The sequence below is a fragment of the Podarcis pityusensis genome, assembly GCF_964106645.2.
Source record: "Podarcis pityusensis genome assembly, chromosome: 1".
In the NCBI taxonomy this organism is placed as follows: Eukaryota; Metazoa; Chordata; class Lepidosauria; order Squamata; family Lacertidae; genus Podarcis; species Podarcis pityusensis.
In genome coordinates this window covers 30951-47009 of record NC_138028.1, presented here as the reverse complement: position 1 = coordinate 47009, position 16059 = coordinate 30951, and the positions used below count along the sequence as shown (strand labels likewise).

Here is a 16059-nt window from a genome sequence, read left to right as displayed (position 1 = left end):
GCCGGGGCGGGGAATGCCCTGAGCCCCAAGGAAAGACGCGCCGGCTCCAGCGGGGGGCCAGAGAAGCCGCCTCCCCGGATGAGGGGGTCTCCCTGCGACTGCACCTGGCTGCGCTGGGGGGGGGGGCTTCCCTGGTTGAGAAACTCAACAAGGTGCTGGTGGCCCCACAGGAAGGAGGATGCCCGTGGAACTCCCTGCAGCTTTTTAGGTGTCTCTTGGAAACAGTCCTTTTAAGACAGGCCACCGCAATACATTTTTGTATAGAACCACCAGCACCTACTGATGACTTAAATGTTTCATAGATATGTTAGGGGTCTCCCTCCACCGGGATTTTTAACTGGTTTTATCCAGTTCTATTTTATACAGTGTATTGTTAAGTTGCTTTGAGATACAAAGTTGCTTTGTATAAAGCCACTAAGAAACATAATAATGTCTTAGCTTCCATAGCAAATGTTTTTTAGATTATAAACTACGTCTTGGGCAACAAAAGATATTATTTAGAATTGGACTGGTACTTTTGTACAGAAAGGGACTATCCACAACATGTTGCAGAAGATGTAATTAGGAAAATGCTTCTTTGAAACATAAGTTTAAGCAATGTCTGACGTTTATGAATTTTTGGATTAAAGTCTTAGGATGTATAAATACTATATTTGGGGGGAAATAAAATTGTCAGATGATGACATTATCCTAAATGTCATGTCAATTATATGAGGCTTGGCAGCTGGTCGATCTAGATGGACTCTTTGTGCCCTTACTTCTGCCAAAAGACTGATACTGACTGGAAAGATAATACTTTGGCCCCTTTTGATTAATGGAGAGACGATAGGACATTTCTTGCAACATAGGAACAGATTATTTTTAGATGCAAATTGTGTATTTTGTGCATTTTGTTCAGAGAGAGATGACCCTCCATTTGCCTCCTGTGGCTTAATCAACCAGCTGCTCTTTTCAACATCCAGGATTCTGTAAACACCAAGCATTTTATTTTCAAAAATACAGAAACGATTTTCACCCTCTGCACGCAACTCTGGTCCTGGTGACTCCTGGCCTGCAGGAGCAGCTCCCAGTTGGAGAAGGACCCAGTTCACTGTCTCTGCCAGGTAGGGCAGGCGCACCTCCCTACACCAGAGCCCACTCTGCCTCTGCTGAAGGGTCAAAACCAGCTCCTCCGCCCGAGGAAAGGCCACCTGGGCTTTGCAAAAGTCTTTCTTCACTCTGCCACTTCCTGAAGTTCCTCTTTGGTCCCCCAGGCCTTCTTTTTTCTGCCTTGGAAGCTGCGCTTTGCCCCTTGTCCAAAGCAAACAGTGTGTGGGACACTGGAAGAGAAGGAACAGCAAGAGAGCTTTCAGTGCCCTTATGGCCAGCAGTAAAAAGGACTCCGGGTGGATCAGAGGCTTGGCTGAGGCCTCTCAGGTTTCCAAATGCCATATGCGAGCGCTGCCGTTTAAGATAACTTGTGTGACTACAGAAGGCCCAGAAATCTATTGAAATTTGTTACGCTTTCCTGTTGCTCAGCCACTCAGGCTCAACAACGGGTGTAGTTCCTTATTTTAACTCATTTCTGGTACCTCCATATTGAGCTCATATTACCACAAGTGCATGCAGCGTTGTCATTTGATTAGTAAAAAAATTACTCAGTCACCAGTTCAGTAAGTAAGCTATGCAAACATATATACATGCAAACAATATTCCAAAAGCAAAACAGCTCTTCCTGACTTATTCCAGAGGCCAGACTTACACATTTCAAGACGTTACTACCCTGTGCTTCTTCAGGAGGAAGGGGGATATAATTTTAATATAAACAACAATATTAGTTAGTAGTGCCAAATTGCCCCGAGTTTCACTCACACAATGCCATTCATGCAGCTTCCAGCCATTCTAAAAGATTTGGGGCAGGATTTTAAGATGAGATACCTATTTTCTCTTGGAGGTTTTGTGACCCTTTTTAGTTTGTGGCTGACAGAAGAAGCAAGCGTTGACATCGTTCTCCACACACAAAGAACAAGCGGATGCTAAGACGAGGACAGCCGCTCCAGGAGAGGCTCCTACCTGGAGCTGTAGAGCCGTCTCTCAGATGGCGGAAAGGCTGGCGTGTCCTCTGCCCCAGGCTGGGGCGGCTTCTCCTCTGTGCTCTCGCTGGGGCCGACTTCCATGGCATCGTCCGCTGCCGGCTCCCTGCAGTCTTCTCCCTCCCACACATCCATCGGGAAGGCGCTCTCTCCGGAGGGAGATCTCGCTGCCTTTGTGCTGGCGCAAAAACACAGCCCAGAGCAAAACCCTTGCAAACTTTATGAAAAGGCATGAGGACCTTGCTGCTGCCACCACCCCAGTTTCTCTCACCACATGGAGGCTGTCTGTGAGTCCAGGTCCTTCTCCCCTGTCAGCTTCTTCTCCCCCCAGCCTTGCTTTTCTTCCTGCAACATGCAGGCAGGAGCCTGGGTGGTGCAGCAGTCACAGTGGCAGGCAAAGACTTTTAAGAAGAGGATCTAAATCTCTCCCCACCCATGAGGCTCGCCAAGTGGCTTTGGGGTCAGGCACTTCCTCTCAGCCTCACCTACCTTGGCTCCTGGGCGAAAAGGGCAGGATTCCAAAGAAAGCCAAACAGTACTAGATTTGTCTAGAAGATTTGTCTGCTCCCCCCCCCCACTCCATGTCCGAAGCCAGTCTGCTGAACAGTGAGCATGTCTGCCTCCCCCCCCCTTACCCACACCTAAGTACTTACCTCTTTGCCTTCACGGGTTTATCAAAGCGGAAGTCCGATGGGTAGCAGTGAACTCGGACCAAGTGCTCCTTGCGCTCTTTGCTGTTCTTGAACTTCTCCGGACAGCTCTCAACCAGGCATTGGTACTAGAAAAGGGGGCAAGAGGGGGCTGGTCAGCATTTGGGGTCCCAACCACTCAAGCAGAGATGGGTTAAAAAAAAAAAAAATCTCTGATGTCTTATTGCGTTTTCATAAGTTGTTGGAAGCCGCCCAGAGTGGCTGGGGCAATACAGTCAGGCGGACAAGATACAAATCATAAAATTATTATCATGAAGAAGAAGCTGGCTACTGGTGCAATGGTCTTCATGCAGCAGGCGGGAGGATGTGGGCGCCGGGGCTGCCCTGCCTTCCAGGGGCCTCGGGCTCTCACCAGGCTGCGCTTCTCCGCCATGACCCCGAAGAGGGCGTCGTGCCACTCGAGCAGGTGCAGGTGCAGCAGGTGCGGCGAGGGGAAGGCGCGCTGGCAGGCCGAGCAGGCGCTGCGGTGCAGGAGGCCGTAGTGGTGCTCGCAGCTGGCCAGGGAGTCGAAGACCTGCGCGCAGCCCGCGGCCGGGCACGAGAAGGCGGCGGCGGCGGCGGCGGCGGCGGGGGGCCTGCGGGAGACACAGCGGGGAGGGGGTCGCAAGGGGCACCCAAAGGCCACCCAGACCCGCCCCGCAGGGAGGGGAGAAGGGGCGCCGGGGTTCCCCCGAGGGCGCCCGCGGGCGCCGCTCACCGGGAGGCCCCTCCGGGGGGGGCGCTGGGCTGCGCATCCTGGAGGCGGAGATGCCGCTGGACGTCGCCGTCCTAAGAGGAAGGAAGAAAGACCCGCATGACGCCACTTCCGGGAGGGCCCCCCGGGCTCCCCTCTCCCCCCCCTCGGCCCCCCGCCCGCCCGCCCGCCTGCCTCGAAGAAGGGGTGCTGCGCGGGGAAGCGGAGCCGGGCCGGGCGGAAGCGGAAGGGGCCTCCGCCGCCCCCGTCTCGCTCGCCTTCCTCGTCCCGCATCCTCCCGCTTTCCTCGCCGGCTGCCGGAAGAGGCGGGTCTCTCTCTCTCGCTTCCGCTTCCGGTGCCCCGTTGCCGGGGAGACGCCTCCCGGTCCATGGCGGCCATGAGCGAGTTCCGGCTCCACCACGACGTGAACGAGCTTCTCCGGCTCCTCCGCGCGAGGGGCTCCTGCGGGGAAGGCGGCGCCGAGGGCTACGTGGAGCTGCTGCAGAGGAGCCAGAGCGGGCCCTTCCTCGCCACCTCCGCCGCCGCCCTCGGAGCCAAGGCGAGCGAGCGGGGCCCGGGGAGGGGGGGAGGGAGGGAAGGACCCCCCCGGGACCCCCGCCGGCCCCCTCCCTCCGCCGCCGCCCCCTCCTCGCCACCTCCGCCGCCGCCCTCGGAGCCAAGGCGAGCCAGCCCCCGGGGAGGGAGGGAGGGTAGGACCCCCCCCGGGACCCCCGCCGGCTCCCGCCCTCCCTGGGTGGCCCCGGGACCCCCCCAAGGACTCTCCCCGCCGGGCGCTGACCCCCCCCCCCCGCTGCGCCCCCCCCGTCTCCCCGCAGGTGAAGATCGCGGAGTTTTCTCGGACGCCGGAAGACTTTCTGACCAAGTACGACGAGCTGAAGTCGAAGAACACGCGGCACCTGGACTCGCTGGTGCAGCTGCTCTCCAAGCTGACCGAGGACAAGGAGGTGAGGAGAGGCAGAACCCCCCCCCCCCGGAAAGGAGACCCAGAAAGCAGTTCCAGATCCGGGAAGGGAGGCGGGGCAGACCTCGGGGGGGGGGGTCCCCCCAGAAGCAGCCCCAGTCAGCCATTCCTCAGCCCAGCCCAGCGCTGGCTCCCCGGTTCCCCATCAAGAGAAGAAGCAGAGGGTGGGACCTGCAGCCCGTGGCTGGAGGGTCCAGAGCCCCCGCTCCCCTCTCTCCCTTCCCACCCGGCAGACTGACAAGAGACAGACAGGTTGCTCTGGCCTGAGGCCTGAATTTGAAGTCGGCCCCCCAGGGCTGCAGGTTGCCCACCTCGGCTGTCATATATCAAGACTGGGGAGGCAGCTGGGAGATCCACTCTCCCTGTGGGCTGTGGCTCTTTGGTGCCGTTCCTGAGTTCTGCTTTTTGTGGGGCTTTTGCAGACCCTCCAGTACTTGCAGCAAAATGCCAAGGAAAGGGCAGAGCTAGCGGCCAATGCAGCGGCCAGCAGTGGCGGAGCCAGCAGCAGCGTCACTTTCTCCATCCCCTCAACAACAGCCAAAATGACCGTCCAGGAGCTGGAGGAGCTACGGAAGCAGCTGGGCACTGTCACAACCAGCTCCAGCGCCCCACAGGTCCCTCTCTTCTCTCGGGTCCCCTGGTTTGTTATTTGGGAAGGGAGGGTTCTGCTGCAGCCAAAGCCTTTGGGATCTCTCTCTCTCACACGGCAAGCCTAGGATGGGGAAGCCAGTGACCTCCGTGGGCAGCTGCAGGAGGTCCTTAGCTGGGCTCCCTGTAGTACCTACTTCAGAGGAAGTTCTGCCTTGTCCAACGCTCCGGGCGGGTGGGCTGGTCTTCGGTTTGCCAAGGGGACTAGGGGTGGGTCCTGAGAGGCCTCCCTGGGTGCAAATACTGTCCCAGTCTCTTTTGCCCCCTGAGCAAAGGGGGCAGGAACGGGCAGCGAGTGGGAGCCCAGCTGCCACACACCCTGCTGCCATGGCTGCTTGATAGTTCAGTGTCTGGGCTGGCCTGTCACTCATTCTCTTCCTTGGCAGTCTCTTGAGCTGGTGCGGAAGTCGCTCAGGGACAAGCAGAACAGGAAGAACTCTGGGCAGCCCATCCCGTCCTTTCCCGCCTGGGTGTATGAGAGGCCGGCCCTCATCGGGGACTTCCTCACGAGCTCCAGCCTGAGCCTGGACACCACGGTGCCTATAGGTGAGTCTTGCACGAGAGGAGCAGAGGGTCTCACAGCTTGGGGCTGTTTCTGCCTCCCCTGCCTGCTGGATGTTTCTCTGGGACCCTTAATGGGCAGCTGGTGATGCTCTGCCAACGTGGGTCTGGGCAGTGCAGTGTGGAAGGTCCAGAACACAAGAAGAGTGGGGCGGCTGGATCAGGCCAAAGGGGCCTATCCATTCCAGCATCCTGTCCTCACAGGGGCCCACCAGATGCCCCCAGTGGGAAATCCATTGGCAGGATCCAAGCCCAAGAGCCCTCTCCTCTCCCATAGCTGCCAACAACTGCCAGCTTATCATAGATTAAAAACACATGAATATGAGTAGAGTTTTATTTGTGAGCCCAGCAGGCACAATAAAAAGTGTCAAACAGCTTGACGTATAAAAATAAGCACACAAAACCGTGTCCAGGTACACAAAGGCCTGGACCTGTCAAATGCCCTCTCCTCTCCCGGTGGTGGGAGACCCTGCTCTTTTTAAGAATGGCCAGCTGCCCTTTTGGCCCTCAGGCGGGTTCCCCAGATGCATTTGTTTGAGTGGCGCCGGTGCATGACGTGCCGCTTTCCTCTGCCAGGGACTTTGCCACTGGCAGCCCAGGAATCTGCTGTGGTGGAGGACTTGCTCTACGTCCTGATTGGGGTGGATGGCCGGTACATCACTGCGCAGCCACTGGTGGGCAGAGAGAGCCGCACTTTCTTGGTGGATCCCAACCTGGATATGTCAGTCAAGGAGCTGGTCACCAGGATCCTCCCCGTGGCAGCGAGCTACTCCATCGTCACCAGGTAGCAGCCTGGGGTTCCTCATCATGGACAGAGCTGGGGGAGGCGAAGAGGACGCAGCGACAGCCTGTGTCCCATCCCTCCGGCTGAGGGCTGGGTGGGGGGGCCTCTGGGGTTCCTCCCACCTGGGGGCTGCAGCAGCTCAGAGCCCCAAAGGCCCCTGGAGCTCAGAGAACCTAGGGAGCTTCCTGCTTCCTCTCATTGCTGAGCTGCACAAGAACAAGGCTTCCTTGCATCTGGGGGTGGCATTGGTGGGCCACGTTTCTGGTGGGGCCCAGAGGTGCTGGGGTTTGCTTCCAGCAGCAGCTCTCTGTCCTGCGCCCTGACAGGTTCGTGGAAGAGAAGTCTTCCTTTGAGTACGGGCAGGTGAACCACGCGCTGGCGGCCGCCATGAGGGCCCTGGTCAAGGAATACATGACCCTGGTGACGCAGCTGGAGCACCTGCAGCGCCAAGGCCTGCTCTCCCTGCAGAAGCTCTGGTTCTACATCCAGCCCACCATGAGGACCATGGAGATCCTGGCTTCCCTGGGTGAGTGCGGGGCAAGGTCTCTCTGGGGGGCAGGGAGCAGGGTGTCTTTCTGGGCAGCCGCCTTCTCTGTCTGCTTGCCTCCTGCTCCCCTGGAGGGGGCAAGGGAGGGAGGGAGGCTTGGACCTTGGAGCCCCAGTGCCAGGAGAGGCCGAGATGGCTCTCCTTCATCAAGGGGGGTGGTGGAAGGAGCTGGGTCCGTGTGTGCAGGTGGGTCTCTGGCTTGCCCACTGCTGGGATGTTGCTGCAGGGAGGGTCCTTTCAAGGGAGTCCAGCAGCCCACAGCTGAAAGGGGTTCCCTCGTGCCACAGTCAGTCTCAGGTGAGGCCAGTGATTGGGTCATTCCTTTTCCTGGGGGCAGCAAAGTCAAAGGGGCTCCCTCTGGGCCTACCCACCCCCTGGAGGGAGGACCAGGGCCCCCTGGGAATGCCACTCCTCCTCCTCCCCTCAAGGAGCCCCATCCCTCAGCCCTAGAAAGAGGAGCTGCAGGGGAGCTTCCTTTGTACACCCCCCCCCAAATGCTGTGGAAGCCTCCAAGTCCCCCCTACCCTGGTGCCCCAGAGCAGAAGGGGGCATCCTCTGGCCCCTCCTTATTTTGGTAATAATTTTTATAAAGTTGCCACAGAGGGATGTCAGGATGTCTTCATTTTGATTACTGTATATATATTACAGTTTTTAAGGTTGATCTCTTCTGTGAACCGCCCTGAGACCTCCAGGTATAGGGTGGTATATAAATTCAATTAAGAAGAAGAAGAAGTTTGCAATTACAATCCGATAATAGCCTCATTATAACAATACCAACTTATAATACAGTTATTAAAACCAATCCCCTGGCCCCTCCTGCTGACTGCAGGAATAATGCTGGCGTGCTCGCTCTCAGTCTGTGAGCTGTACACTATTTGTTGCTTTTGCAGAAGCTTCTATCAGCTGAATAGGGTGGGGTGGGGGGACATTCTTTGAATAAACAGTTCTACATGATTCAGATTCAGCACAGCGGATTGGCTGGAGCACCTCAATCGCGATAAGTGCACTTGAGGACAACCAGGGAGTGGCAGAGGTTCTGTTCCTGAAGTGGTTGCCAGTAGCCTCTTTTCAGAGGTTCTTGGGCCCCCTTGGGGGCCATAAGTGACCCCTGAGAGGCAGGTTTCGCTTCACCAACCCCAAGGGCCCATTGAGCCTTGTGGAAACCCTGCCTCCGCTCTGGGTGCTCACCTCGTAAGCCGGCCAGTGTCCCAGGCCATGGTCCAGAGCAGCCATCTCCTGCTGACCCCTTTTCAGATGGGGGAGCTCCTGCAACATCCAGGTGTGTCTGCCATGGATGGGCACCTGTGCCCTGACCAACCCTGGCTTCAGCGGGACGTGACTCTTCCTGGCCTTTGCTTCTTGTTGCAGCCACTTCTGTGGACAAAGGGGAGTGTGTTGGAGGGTCAACACTCAGCCTGCTGCACGATAAGACGTTCAACTACACGGGAGACAGCCAAGCCCAGGAGCTCTGCCTCTACTTGACCAAGGCTGCCAGTGTTCCCTACTTCGAAATCCTGGAGAAATGGATCTACCGAGGCATCATCAATGATCCCTACAGGTGGGCGGAGGACCCTGTGGTCCTTCTCTTGGCATGTGAGCTGGAGAAACCTCTGTGGTCTGTTTGGGAGTCCAAGCAGGGCGCTGTGTCCTGGGACTGCCTGGATGAAGAGCCCTGGGGAGCCTCCTGCTCTGTACTTCCCTGCCATGGGCCTAACCGTTTTTTAATTCCACAGTGAATTCATGGTGGAAGAGCATGAGCTCCAGAAGGAGAAGATCCAAGAAGACTATAATGACAAGTACTGGGACCAGAGGTACACGATCGTCCAGCAGCAGATCCCCTCCTTCCTCCAGAAGATTGCAGACAAAATTCTCAGCACAGGTGAGGAGCCAAATTCCTGCTTGACAGGAAAGCGGGAGGGGAGGAGGGAGGGTCATGCAGTGGATGGAGAAGCCCCCAGGCGGGCGGGGGGGGGGAGCGGTTGTGGAGTGCCTGGGAGGTCTGGTTCCCTTTGCAGCTCTTCCCTTCTGCCTCTGGGCGAGTCGTATGGAGGATATCCTGTGAGATTTTTTCTCAAGCTTCAAAAGCCGATCGTTGTATTTATCTGGCTTCTTTCCATTGCCCTTCCGTCAAGGAGGGAGATGACAGATGAAGAAATTGAGGGGATCCTCATCAAATTTGCAGAGGATACCAAACTGGGAGGGGTAGCTAATGCTGCAGAAGACAGAATCAGGATGCAAAAATACCTTAATGGATTGGAGAAGTCAGCCCAAACTAACAAAATGAGTTTCAGCAGAGACTAATGTCAGGTTCTGTGCTTAAGTTTCACGCATTGGGAGGATGGGAGGGACAGCAGGGAAGGGAGAGGAAATGTGCTCATTTGTTTGTGTACAAGGTCTGAACAGCGTTTAGTGAAGAGCTGAGCCCGTCCTCATGTCCCTTTGTCCCTTCCGTCCTGCAGGGAAGTATTTGAATGTCGTTCGGGAGTGTGGCCGTGATGTCACTTGCCCCCTGGCCAAAGAGGTCATCTACACACTGAAGGAGCGGGAATATGTGGAGCAGATCGAGAAAGCCTACAACTACGCCAGCAAAGTGCTGCTCGATTTCCTCATGGAGGAAAAAGAACTTGTGGCCCACTTAAGGTTTGCTTCCTTCCAGTGGCGTCTCTTGCAGGCTGCTTTTCTTCTCCATGCCAGCTGGGACAGTTTTAGGGGCTGCTGATTTGGGAAATGAAGGGGCAAAAGTGTGGAGGAGCTTGTGCTTTCCCAGCAGGGGGCGGGAAGCAGGCACTTTCATAGACTTGCCCTGAGGATGCAGGAGGAGCTGGGTGGAGGGGCAGGGGCCATGGGACCCCCCACTCCAAGAGAGAGTCCTCCCATTTCCTGCCTCCCAGCTGAATTGCAAGGGGCTGCTTTATTGCAGATGGCATAAAGATACCGTATTTTTTGCTCTATAAGACTCACTTTTTCTCTCCTAAAAAGTAAGGGGAAATGTGTATGCGTCTTATGGAGTGAATGCAGGCTGTGCAGCTATCCCAGAAGCCAGAACAGCAAGAGGGATTGCTGCTTTCACTGCACAGCGATCCCTCTTGCTGTTCTGGCTTCTGGGATTCAGAATATTTTGTTTCTTATTTTCCTCCTCCAAAAACTAGGTGTGTCTTATGGTCTGGTGCGTCTTATAGAGCGAAAAATACGGTACTTGCAGCACTTCTTATTCCAAAAGCCAGGTCCGCTTCTTCCTGTTTCTACCGGGCGGGAGGAGGCAGGCGGTGGGTGAGGGGTCCCTCCTGCCTCCTCTGTTCCTGCCGCAGTGAGTTGACTGGTGGCCCCTTTCTGTGAGCAGGTCCATCAAGCACTACTTCCTCATGGACCAGGGGGACTTCTACGTCCATTTCATGGACCTCACCGAAGAGGAGCTGAAGAAGCCGGTGGACGACATTGTCCCCACCCGGCTGGAGGCTCTGCTGGAGCTGGCCCTGCGGATGAGCACAGCAAACACAGACCCCTTCAAGGATGACTTGAAGGTAAAGGATGCCCGGCACAAAGGCAAGGCCTCAGAGCCCCAGAGGTGCTGCCGGTGTCTCCCCATTGAGCCTGGGCAACCCCGCAAGTGGCTTTGGCTTGTCTAGCAGGGTTCTGGGGGACGTTTGGTGTGGAGCCCTTGCCCACCCAACCAAAGAAAAGACTTTTTGCAGATAAAGTTCCTCAGAGTCAGGAAGAGGTAGACTCCAGCATGGAAGCAGGGTCAGGCCAGGAGAGTGCTAGTTCCTGTCTAGTCAAGTTGCATGGAATCAATTCCAATCTGTTACTTCTGAGGATGTGGACAGGCTGCTTGGACGAGTGAAACCAACCACCTGTCTCCTTGATCCTTGCCCATCCTGGCTTATAAAAGCTAGCCGGGAAGGGCTGGGCGATGGGCTTCACGGGGTGGTGAATGCTTCCCTCCGTGAGGGAGCCTTCCTAGACCTGCTAAAAGAGGCGGTTATCAAACCACTTCTTAAAAAACCATCTTTAGACGCGGCCAATATGGCCAACTATCGCCCAGTCTCAAATCTTCCATTCTTGGGCAAGGTGATTGAGCGGGTAGTTGCTGAACAACTCCAAGCACTCCTGGAGGATGTGAACCATTTGGATCCCTTTCAATCGGGATGCAGGCCTCACCATGGGACTGAAACTGCCTTGGTTGTGCTGGTCGATGATCTCCGGCGGGCTAGGGACAAAGGTGAGAGCTGTTTCCTAGTTCTGCTGGATCTCTCAGCGGCTTTTGATACCATCAACCATAACATCCTTCTGGACTGTCTACAGGGACTGGGAGCTGGGGGCACTGTCATACAGTGGTTCTGCTCCTTCCTCCTGGGCCGTGATCAGAAAGTGGGGGGGGGGGTGAGTGTTCAGACCCCTGGGCTCTCACTTGTAGGGTGCCTCAGGGTTCTGTCCTCTCCCCCCCCCCCCCCAATGTTTTCAACATCTACATGCAGCCGCTGGGAGAGATCATCAGAGGGTTTGGGCTGAGTGTTCATCAGTATGTGGATGATACTCAAGCTCTACCTCTCTTTCAAATCAGAACCAGTGAAAGCGGTGAAGGTTCTGTGTGAGTGTCTGGAGGATGGATGGCGGCCAACAGATTGAGGTTGAATCCTGACAAGACAGAAGTACTGTTTTTTGGGGACAAGAGGCAGGCAGGTGTGGAGGACTCCCCGGTCCTGAACAGGGTAATTGTGCCCCTGAAGGACCAGGTACGCGGCCTGGGAGTCATTTTGGACCTGCAGCTGTCCATGGAGGCGCAGGTCAATTCTGTGTCCAGGGCGGCTGTCTACCAGCTCCGTCCTGGAATCCTATCTGCTTGCGGACTGTCTTGCCAGAGTGGTGCATGCTCTGGTTATTTCTCGCTTGGACTATTGCAATGCGCTGTATGTGGGGCTACCTTTGAAGGTGACCCGGAAACTACAACTATTCCAGAATGTGGCAGCTAGACTGCTGACTGGGAGCGGCCACCGAGACCACATAACACCGGTCTTGAAATGTAGGTACATTGCCTCCCAATACATTTCCAAGCACAATTCAAAGTGTTGGTGCTGACCTTTAAACCCTTAAATGGCCTCGGTCCAGTATACCTGAAGGAGCGTCTCCACCCCCATCGTTCTGCCCAGACGCTGAGGTCCAGCGCTGTGGGCCTTCTGGTGGTTCCCTCACTGTGAGAAGCCACGTTACAGGGAACCAGGCAGAGGGTCTTCTCGGTAGTGGCACCCGCCCTGTGGAATGCCCTCCCACCAGATGTCAAAGAGAAAAACATCTACCCCACTTTTAGAAGACATATGAAGGCAGCCCTGTTTAGGGAAGCTTTTAATTTTTGACGGACCAATGTATTTTAATACTTTGTTGAAAGCCGCCCAGAATGGCTGCGAAAACCCAGCCAGATGGGTGGGGTGTAAATATCATTATTATTATTATTCCAGGTTTTTTAAGACTACTATGGAGCGTTTCTGCTTGTTCAGGGTTTGACTTTGGCCTCACGGACTGTCAGTGAATGAAAATTCAAATATTTGCTATCATTTGTTTGTTGACAGTCTAGTCACATGCTCTGTTTGGCAGTTTGAGTGTCTGACTGGCCTCCTTCCTCTCGCGGCCCTTTTCCCTCTTTCCAGGTTGACTTGATGCCCCACGATCTCATCACGCAGCTCCTGAGAGTCCTGGCCATCGAAACCAAGCAGGAGAAGGCCATCATCCACGCAGACCCCACGGAGCTCTCGCTCAGCGGCCTGGAAGCCTTTTCCTTCGATTACATCGTGAAGTGGCCTCTCTCGCTGATCATCAACAGGTAAGGCAGAGCAGCTCAGCTGATGGTGGCTCATCCTTTCCATCCAGAGGGGGCAGAGCACAGCCAGCCATTGGCCTGATCCTGATCCTCCTTCCTCCGTGCATGTGCCTCAGTCAATGCATCATAACTCTGGAGGGGAAGGGGGTGCTGGGAAGGCCTCCTTGGTGCCTCTGGAGGAAAGAGGGCTGGCTGACCCCTGGCCCTGAGGTAACCTGCCTTGGCCCCTCCGGGCCCTGGCCAAGCAGCGGCTCCTCCACGCCTCTCCCCGTCTCCTAGGAAGGCCTTGACGCGCTACCAGATGCTCTTCCGGCACATGTTCTATTGCAAACATGTGGAGCGCCAGCTGTGCAACGTCTGGATCAGCAGCAAGACGGCCAAGCAGTGCTCCCTGCACTCCTCCAAATGGTGAGCTCTCCCAGAGCCAAGCAGGCCCAGTCGCCAGCAGAGTCTCCGAAGGCGGAGGCCTAGAGCAGAGCCTGGCCCCTCCACATGTGCCGTGGGTGCTCAGCCCACTGAGCTGTGGCCGCTTCCTGGGCCTTCCTGCTTTCTGCAGAATGAACACCCTCTTGGATGGACGAGGCCAATGGGAGGGCATTGGGCTGCTGGGTCCCCTGGCAGCAAGAGGGTCTCTCCCTGCAAGTCCTCTGACCCTGGGAGCTCCCCCTTCAGATTCTGGAAGGGGGCACTGAGGCTTCAGAAGCCGCTCAAGGGGCAAAGACCTTGGTAGCCAGAACTGGCTGGGGGGGGGGTGTTTCCTCCTTGCTGCCTTCCTCCCCCCCCCCCCCCATTGCAGGGCTCCTCCTGCCTGGCACTGGTTTGGGCTCCTTCCTGGGCTTCTGGGCAGCATCCTGCAGCCCCACAGGGGCTCTCCTCCCATCTACCCCTCCAGGCTCCTCCCTCTCTCGTTCCCAGGTTTGCTGGCGCCTTCACTCTCCGCCAACGGATGCTCAACTTTGTGCAGAATATCCAGTACTACATGATGTTCGAAGTGATGGAGCCAACTTGGCACATCCTGGAGAAGAACCTGAAGTCGGTCAGTTTTGGGCCAGTGGCTCTCAGAGCCTCTGTGGGCCACACCAGGCCCCAAGTCCTCCTTTCGCCCCCCAATGGTGGGGCTGGGTGGGGCCTCTGTTCCCAAGGGGCTTTCTTCTTTTTCCGCTAAAACAGGGGCTTCATTTGTGAGTTGGAAGGGTGTCAGGCTCTTTTGGGAAAGCAAGGTTCTGGCTGGTAAGGAGCTTTCTGCTGTGCCGGAGAGCCTGAAGTAGCTGCTCACAGGAGGCCACTGGCCCAGAAACCCCCTTGGCTACATTTTGGCTTCTAGTGCTCCCTTTCCTCCAATGTGACAGTTAGATGGAGCTCCCTTTGCCACCTGCCTCAGCCCCTGAAAATAAGGCTTTGTCATCGCTAGCTCTGCATGTTGATTGTAGCAAAAGAACAGAGAACTATTTCTGGCCATGGCTGTTTCCGATTCCCTCTTTGCTGCCGGGGGGGGGGGGGCGTTTCTGATGGGCTGCTGTCTCCTCTGGGCAGGCTTCCAATATTGATGATGTCTTGAGCCACCACACCAGCTTCCTGGACAACTGCTTGAAGGACTGCATGCTCACCAACCCAGAGCTGCTGAAGATCTTCTCCAAAATGATGTCTGTCTGCGTCATGTTCACCAACTGCATGCAGGTGGGCTCCCTCTTGCGTCCCTCTGTGCCACGGGGAGCGAGGGGCACCCCCTGAGTGCGCCAGCATGCTCTGGGCTCATGCCTGCCTTTGTCCCACCCACCAGAGATTATCCAACAGCATAAAGCTAGACAATGAGCTGGGACGCCTGACGGTGGAGCACGGGACCATGAGGGGGCCCCCCACTGAGCAGGAGCGCACAGAGGAATCCTCCCGGAAGCAGCTGGCGAACAAGGTAGGGGTTCAGGGGAGGGTGGAGGTGCCTCTTCATTTGCAGATCCCAGCCCTTCGCTAAGGAAAGCACCTCAAGTGTGGGCAGAGCCCTTCTCTCGTGGTGCTGAGCACTATCTGGCTCCTTCCCAAGTCCTTGTGCTCTCCAGGAAATCCTGCCCCAGGATGAACCATGGCAGCAAGGCCAGGGCCGCTTCCTTGCCTGCCCTCCCTTCTCCCTTGTGAGCCTTAACTCTCTCTCTCCCCCCTCCCCCCACCTCTGCAGCTGTCAGCAGAGCAGGCCGGTACCACGCAGGTCACCTCTGGCTTCGAGGCCACAATCAACAAGTTTGACAGCAATTTCTCAGCCCACCTCCTGGACCTGCTGGACAAGCTGAGCATCTACAGCACCAACGACTGCGAGCACAGCATGATCAACATCATTTACAGGTGAGCAGGGAGCAGCATCTCTTGGGCAGCTGGAGGGAGCCTGGGGCTCGTGTGGAGGCTCTGTCCTCCTCCCAGCATCAGGGTGGCTGTGCAGGGAATGGCGCCTGCTTGGCCATGGCAGGAAGGAGGAGGTTGGACTCTGCAGACCCTGCTCTTCTGCTCTGGCAGAGGGACTTCCTGGTCACGCTCCTGTGCTGCTTCCACCCTCCTCTCCCTCTCTCTCTCCGCCCCCAGGTTGGACTTCAACGGCTTCTACACGGAGCGGCTGGAGCACATGTCTGCCGAGCGGAGCCAGAAAGCCGTGCTGCAGGCGGGCCCCCCCAGGCCTCTGGTGGCCACCCAGTGACCCCCTTTCCTCTCCCCGGGGGCTGCACCCAGAACTCCCCACATAAATTTAGCACTTTTATTGCGTAGGTAGCCTAGAACTGCAGCAACACACTCCCGCTGCAGCCGCCGTTGCTTGTCCATAAAGAATTGTGGCGTTTCTGGATGCATCTACTTTTTCAACGCAGCTGAACAATTTGGTGTATTTTACTTGACATAAAGAGTACCTGTAAGCAGTTCCTGAAGTCCTGTCATGTGACACAGGTGGCGGGAGGGAGGCGTTGAGGCCTATGAGATGGTGATGGAGCCAAAGGGGGCACAGCAAGGCCCCATCCCATAACCTTGGGGCAGCCCACACTGCGTCCTACATGCTCTGTTGGGAAAGAGGGGCCTTTCCATTAGACTGTCTTAGTTGTGGGCTTGCTAAAGAGGACACCCACACCATATATTGAAAGCTCCCTTGTAACACCCCAACACACACACCCCCGCAAGGAGGGAAGCTTCTTGCTTGTTCATATGGCATTGGCAGTGTTGCTGCAACCTGCCTTTTTTGGAGCTGAGAAACTTGGCACTTCAGACTCACTCTTCAACCCGCCCCCCCTCCACTAGCT

The 16059-nt window shown here is 56.3% G+C and overlaps 2 protein-coding genes across 3 annotated transcripts; one reads left to right on the top strand and one right to left on the bottom strand.

Moving 5' to 3' along the window:
• Positions 1-964: 964 nt before the first annotated feature.
• Positions 965-3805, bottom strand: ZNF511 (zinc finger protein 511). Its single transcript, XM_080992637.1, has 6 exons — positions 3651-3805; positions 3480-3550; positions 3135-3357; positions 2726-2850; positions 2053-2250; positions 965-1319 (listed from the first exon to the last, which is right to left on the bottom strand). The coding sequence occupies exons 1-6, from the start codon at positions 3747-3749 to the stop codon at positions 1214-1216; spliced, it is 822 nt and encodes a 273-aa protein (XP_080848763.1). The 5' UTR covers positions 3750-3805; the 3' UTR covers positions 965-1213.
• Position 3806: 1 nt separating this feature from the next.
• TUBGCP2 (tubulin gamma complex component 2) lies at positions 3807-15684 on the top strand. Of its 2 annotated transcripts, none has more exons than XM_081017734.1 (17): positions 3807-4015; positions 4293-4421; positions 4861-5052; positions 5473-5632; positions 6224-6431; positions 6758-6957; positions 8347-8536; positions 8712-8857; positions 9438-9618; positions 10319-10499; positions 12621-12793; positions 13070-13198; positions 13706-13826; positions 14324-14467; positions 14571-14699; positions 14961-15124; positions 15359-15684. In XM_081017734.1, the coding sequence occupies exons 1-17, from the start codon at positions 3845-3847 to the stop codon at positions 15468-15470; spliced, it is 2730 nt and encodes a 909-aa protein (XP_080873860.1). In that variant the 5' UTR covers positions 3807-3844; the 3' UTR covers positions 15471-15684. The 2 variants fall into 2 exon arrangements, with proteins under 2 accessions (XP_080873860.1, XP_080873861.1); XM_081017735.1 differs by lacking the exon at positions 3807-4015 and adding an exon at positions 4100-4137.
• Positions 15685-16059: the final 375 nt, after the last annotated feature.

What these genes read in the sequence shown, in the direction of transcription:
- ZNF511 (XM_080992637.1), bottom strand. Translation starts at nt 3,749, where the DNA reads ATGCGGGACGAGGAAGGCGAGCGAGACGGGGGCGGCGGAGGCCCCTTC. An exon ending in TGGCGGAGAAGCGCAGCCTG is followed by an intron (nt 2,851 to 3,134) that starts GTGAGAGCCCGA and finishes CCCCTTTTCTAG; the next exon opens with TACCAATGCCTGGTTGAGAG. An exon ending in AAACCCGTGAAGGCAAAGAG is followed by an intron (nt 2,251 to 2,725) that starts GTAAGTACTTAG and finishes TTTTTGCGCCAG; the next exon opens with CACAAAGGCAGCGAGATCTC.
- TUBGCP2 (XM_081017734.1), top strand. Translation starts at nt 3,845, where the DNA reads ATGGCGGCCATGAGCGAGTTCCGGCTCCACCACGACGTGAACGAGCTT. An exon ending in CCGCCGCCCTCGGAGCCAAG is followed by an intron (nt 4,016 to 4,292) that starts GCGAGCGAGCGG and finishes GTCTCCCCGCAG; the next exon opens with GTGAAGATCGCGGAGTTTTC. An exon ending in CCAGCTCCAGCGCCCCACAG is followed by an intron (nt 5,053 to 5,472) that starts GTCCCTCTCTTC and finishes CTTCCTTGGCAG; the next exon opens with TCTCTTGAGCTGGTGCGGAA.